At 43.0% G+C, this 6,161-nt stretch overlaps 1 protein-coding gene across 1 annotated transcript in view; it reads left to right on the top strand.

Annotated features, from left to right (window-relative positions):
- The window catches only part of LOC117938304 (sodium channel protein type 2 subunit alpha-like), an 81,520-nt gene that overhangs the window by 53,378 nt on the left and 21,981 nt on the right, over positions 1 to 6,161 (top strand). The window contains exon 17 of the mRNA XM_034862825.1: positions 2,533 to 2,559. Coding sequence (XP_034718716.1) covers positions 2,533 to 2,559 — 27 coding nt within the window. The remainder of the gene's footprint in view (positions 1 to 2,532; positions 2,560 to 6,161) is intronic.

The raw sequence follows: 6,161 nt of genomic DNA, 5'->3' as shown, positions 1-6,161 counted from the left end.
ACACACACACACACAAACACACACACACACACACACACTCTCACACACACACACATGCACGCAAAAACATGCACGCAAGCACACAAACACACAAAAAAAACTGTCACACACACTCACTCACGCACACACGTACAAGACACACACACTCACACTCACACACACACACACACACACAAACACCCACTCACACACACACACGTATACACACATGCACGCAACCTCACAAGCACACAAACAAATCTACACACACACACACACACATTCATATTTACATTTCAGTAAAAGCAAGGAGACCCACACACAAAAAATAATTCTCTTTACGCAACCCTTCCTGCAGCAGCCTGTTGCCCGGGCAACAACAGCCGGTACCTGTACGCGTCCCACTCGGCCCGATACTATCATGATGAGATTAATAGGTGTGTACCTGCTCACCCAGGTGGAACGCACACACCTTGTTCCCCTCCCGACTCAGCCAGTTCCCCTCTCGGCAGCGCACACGTTGTCTAACGCCGGGGGAACACTGGCGCGCCATTGGGCCGCCGACAGCCAATCGAATCCCCCGAAAACAACATGCGATAAAAACCCCAGAGAGAGCCGAGACCTGTGACGCATTATAATCATAATAATAATAATAATTCTCTTCTTCTGATGGCCAAAGAACTGCGAGAGCTGCAGAAAGATGGATTCATGTCTCTGCAGAGGAACCACACGTGTCGACATGTTTTCTCGGTATTTTCAACATCTTGAGCTTTATTTTGAAAGTTTTTTCCGCGTATTTTTTACATTTTTTTTTTAATTTAAGTTGTTGTTTTTCTCCTTTTTTGTTGTTGTTTTTTCTAAGTTTTTTTTTTTTTTTTAACCTTTTTTCTGACATTTTTGTCACTTTTACCTTTGATGCTTTTGGCCCCAAATGCATTTTACACCTGGAATTCATGGACACTAAACCTAATTTTTGAGTTTTAAAAGCTATGTACATGCTATAAAATTGAATAAAAACACCCAAAATGTAATGAAAGTAGAGTACAGATCCTTCATTTTATGTGAGAAGAGCATTAAATGGATGTCTCCATGTTCATTTTTGGCCACTTCTGACAAAGAAGTTTTGGGAAAATGGCTCAAACTTGACCCCGAAGATGGGACCATTAGCATTAACCCTTGTGTTGTCTTGCCGTTAACCATAAACTTGCCCTTCCATGTCATAAATTAATATTTTTTATGCTTTTCCCATGTTTTTGTCACTTTCTCTGATTTATTTTTCACTTTTTCCATGGTTTTGGCACTTTTTTAAAAACTTGAGCTGGTGTAATGATAGATTTCACCCTAATTCTGGGAATTCATGGTCAACAAAGCTTATTTACATCAAATTATACATAAGTTTTTAGTTAAAGAGGCAGAAATTATGAATTATTTTGACTGATAGTTAAGATCAGAGGATGATGAGTGGATCACAGACCGGTATGTGTCAAAGTTTAGTCCGGATACAGTTTTGAAACCATTAAAAAAATCATTTAAATGCTATTAGATTAAATAAAACACCCTAATAATTCAATGAAAGTAATCATTAATGTTACCTGAACAACGTATGGAATCATCCATGGTATTTTTGGGCAATTTGGTTGAAAGAAATCCATATTTCTGATATAAAACACTTAGAAACGGGTCAATTTGACCCTAGGACAACACAAGGGTTAAGCATGTTCTTAAATTGACTTGCGCTTTGCACACAGTACTACGGTACTTTCTTGCATGACATGAGTCCCAAGAAGCTGCATTATATATATTATATTTCATTATATATTGGAGAACTCAAAGCTCACATGGACATCCTATTACAGTGAAAAGGTTTTAAGAGATATTTAGTTGAAGCTGACTCAGAATAGACATTATTTCATATTTATTTATTTATTTATTTATTTAAAAAGAGAGCTATTATTTGGCTTCAGGTTGTTACAGATTTTATTTTATTGCTTGAGGTTTTTTGCACCATAGTGGCTTAATGCAGAAGCCGGTCTGAATTAGGGTCTCGAGGCCTGCCGAGTGTTTTGTCGGGAATCAAAACATGGTCCCCCTAACGTGGGGGAGAGTTTAGCTCCGTATCTGACGCTGAGAGACCCTGACCGAGACAACACGAGGGTTTCATGATGGTCCCCCGTCCCAGTCCTTGGCCCAGTACTGTCAGGATGAGATTTATGACCCTGTTCTGACTCACACTCCTTCCTGGCTCAGCCGGTTTTCCTCGTGCAGCACAGACATTAGTCTCGGGCCACGGTTCAGCTCAGGAAACATGGCCACGGTGCAGGGAAAGGGGGGCGGAGAACGCCAGGGTCTTCATCTGCATGTTGTGGATTCGGTTTCTGCAAAAACGGCTGATTTAGGGTTAGAGTTTAATGAGAATTTAAAGAGTTCCAGCTGATTTTTGCCCATTTTGATTCCTGATGGATGTCCTATACTATTACAGATGTTGCTCTCTGGATCTGTTGAGTCTGGCTTTTAATACAATAATGATAATCTTCTGATTTTGCTGTTTTCTAGGTCCACTCTCAGGGTCCTCACCTGCAGGTTAGGGTGTAGGATCTAATGATTTGTAACTTGAATCGGGTTCTGTTCAAAGTAAATACTGCTGCTGCAAGGCTGGTTTACAGAGCTGGAGTGAACTTTGGAAGAGATGTGATGAGCTGGATGTGGTCTTTGGTTTGGCACGTCACAAAATCCTACATGTTACCTAACATGTGACCTAAATATATCCTAAATAACGCATGTCTAAGGTGTTGAAAGGCAGAGTGTGTTCATTGGGTTAGCACTCTCCAGGCTTCTGCAGAGCTTGTAAATTGATGCTTAGTTCTTCGATGTAATAAACCTTTTAATAATACAGAAATCATAATCATCTAGAATTGCTCAGACACCACAAAGGAGTCTGTTTTTACACCGACAACAACAACAAAAATGGCTGATTTAGGATTAGAGTTCAATGAGAATTTAAAGAATTCAAGTTGATTTTTGCCCATTTCAATTTCTGAGGGATATACTATACTATTACAGATGTGGCTCTCTGGATCTTTAGTCTGGCTTTTAAGATAAGATAAGATAAGATAAGATATAATAATACTTTATTCATCCCACAGCGGGGAAATTCCTTAGTTACAGTAGCATTCTCAACAATGACAACAACAACAACAGCCAAAAACAAGTAAACACACGAGAAAAACAGGCAAACAGTAGACAATGAGCAGAAGGTAGACGGAAGTAAAGTAAAGTGGCGTCAAATAAAGGTTTTGTGAAGTAAAGTGCAGTTGCCATAGTACAAAAAAACAACATTGCAGTGTAAGTGAGTGACTTTAAAATTAAATTGAATATGTAATTAAAGTTATAAAGCAAAAGCAGGTAACCATAATATAAGTTATATTCACCAGTGACCATGAATAATATGGAAAAAAATAAGTACTTGTAATCGAAAAATATAAATACAGATAATAAAGATATACAGAGAGTGTGTGGATTAAATGAAAAACAGGAACAGAAACTACAACACTTTCAGGTAGTGCAGGTATTAATACAATAATAATAATAATAATCATTTTCCGATTTCACTGTTTTCTACGTCCACCTGTTTCTGTTCTACGTGTGTTTTTTACTCTCGGTTTCGGATGCGAAGCCCTTTGGAGACCGGCCGGTTGCTGTAAAGCGGGAATATAAATACATTTTGACTGAATTTCTGAGGTAAGTTGAGGTGAAGCGCTCAGACAGAATTAGGCCAGCCAGCTGAGAACCCCCCTCTCCGAGGAGCAAAAACAACAAGGAAAGCATCCCAACACCTGCAGGGACCACATTACTAAGAGTCCGACATCCCCACCTGGGCTGGACTTGACAAACGGCCCACTGTAATCGCTCAGGCAGACTCCTGGCAGGGTGTGCGTTGAACTAAGACTCTCACGCGCTCCCTCTTGTCTTTTTCCACCAAGGCGGTTCTGGTGCTGGTTAGGAGTCAGGGCAAGATATTGAACCGGTTCTTTGCTTTTCCACACAATTAAACCTGGTTCTGGGCCAAGAAGCTTTGTTACTGTTAGCTTTGGACATGGATGGGAAACCAGAACCACCGTGGTCTGGGGATGGAAACCACCCGTCTGCTGGATCTCAGGCTGGGGAACATCCAGCTGGTTCTTAGAGAACTGGAGAGTAGAACCAGCACCGAACTGGCACCAGCACCAGAACCAGAACCACCGTGGTCTGGGGAGGAAACCACCGTGGTCTGGGGAGGAAACCACCGGTCTGCTGGCTCTCAGGCTGGGGAACATCCAGCTGGTTCTTAGAGAACTGGAGAGTAGAACCAGCACCGAACTGGCACCAGCCCAGAACCAGAACCAGAACCCGCAGCTGGTTAGCCTTGGTGGAAAAGACGTACCTGAGTCATTGGTGGTCCGAGGCGGCTGCAGGACACAATCTCCACGTTCAGGTCTAAACACCAGCAGACTGAAAGAGGAGGTTCTGCTGGAGGACCCTGCAGCGCTGGAGCCTACAGGACAGCTCTCTGTGGTTTATGTAAATCTTTCAGTTGTCTTTTCCATGATGATGTTGTGTTTTCATGCATCTTTACCGGGGGAACCCTCAGCCAAATAAAGGACTGCTTTAGCCTGCTGGGTGCTAACTTTAGCGGCAGGATAACACGGTGTAGGCAGCACCGATTGGTTAGTTGTTCTTGCCACTGACAACACAGCGACATGTTGAAATGGACTGGGATTCTCCCCTAAAACTGACCTTTAATGAAGACAGACGTGAAGACAGACGAGAGGAGAATGGGGAGGCGTTGGGATCCTAAAAACCGACGTCATGTCCGACGTTACTTACTTAAGTTAAGAGAAAGACGGTGGTCTTGGCGTTAATTCAACTAATGAAGTGATTACGTGATTTGATAAATCCATTTAGTACTTTGTAAAAAAGTAGTTTTTGGTCAGCAACACATGTTGTGTCATCAAAAACAATATTTCTGTCCAAGCAACACGTTAAAATCTCGTAAAATAGGGACGCTCGGTGCCTTTCGCCGTTGGTATTGACGCTTGAAGTCGATGCAACTAAGCGTTTTATTTCACAGTGAAAGCAGAGTTAGCGAAGATTTCTGATCCGTGGTCCTTTGACAGAAAGCGCACGGCAATACTAAAAATACTGAGAACTAAAATATTTTAAAAAATACATCATAGAGGACTTTGCCACATTTTGCGAAATATTTTATAATTCCATAATTTTTCCTAGAATAGGTGTATGCTTAGATTTCGATAAGGAAATCACTGTTTTAATTGCAATTTAATTTGATAAATATTCTGGATATTATTCTGCTTATGTTACTGAGAGGTGAAAGTTCAGTTATAATGATGTAATAAGCCAGCGCTGGAGTGTCGTGGAGAGCCGAGACAAGTGAAGGCACCATAGGCTATATCGCCGATATTAGAAGGAGTGTGTGTAAAAATAACAAAAAACAACAGAACTGGTCAAATAAAGCTGCACAAGAGGAGACGGAGTCTGTTTTTAAGTGTGCAGCATGAACCAAATGAGATATGCCCGTTACCCAGAGGCGTGTGGGTGGAGGTGGTGTGTGGGTGGAGGTGGCTGCCAAGCGGCAGATGTTGCGTTAGCGTTGATTCATTTAGAAGATTGATGCGTCCGTCTCGACTGTCCCAACGCGGCGCCCGGTTTCTTCCTGATTCAGCAGAGTCCTCCACAGCGGGCTGGAGTCTGGCACCAGCTGGACGCGGATCAGCCGCTCGGAAGAGGGATGAAGAACGGGAACAAAGCTGCAGATGAGGTGCACGCCGGGGAGGGGGGGGGGGGGGGGGGGGGGGGGGGGGGGGGGGGGGGGGGGGGGGGGGTGAAGGAGAAGAGGAAGACATCTGGTGAAGATGTGACAGAAAATAACGAGGGACCCGGGTCCCCCTCTTCATTGTAGTCTGACCGGCAGGGTTGTAGAGGGTAGTGGTAGACTAGGACCTCCTGGGACACACACGAAGGGATGTGATCTGTCTTTTATATCTCAGGCTGTAAGACAGCACAACAAGCAGTTGTGCTGTCTTACAGCAACCTGGATAGGACAAAACTGTCCTCATGTTGTCCCCATGTTGTCCCCATGTTGTCCTCATGTTGTCCCCATGTTGTCCTCATGTTGTCCTCATGTT

The sequence above is a fragment of the Etheostoma cragini genome, chromosome 22, assembly GCF_013103735.1.
Source record: "Etheostoma cragini isolate CJK2018 chromosome 22, CSU_Ecrag_1.0, whole genome shotgun sequence".
NCBI classification, from domain to species: Eukaryota; Metazoa; Chordata; class Actinopteri; order Perciformes; family Percidae; genus Etheostoma; species Etheostoma cragini.
The sequence above is the reverse complement of the archived record's forward strand: the minus strand, read 5'-3'. Positions and strand labels throughout refer to the sequence as shown.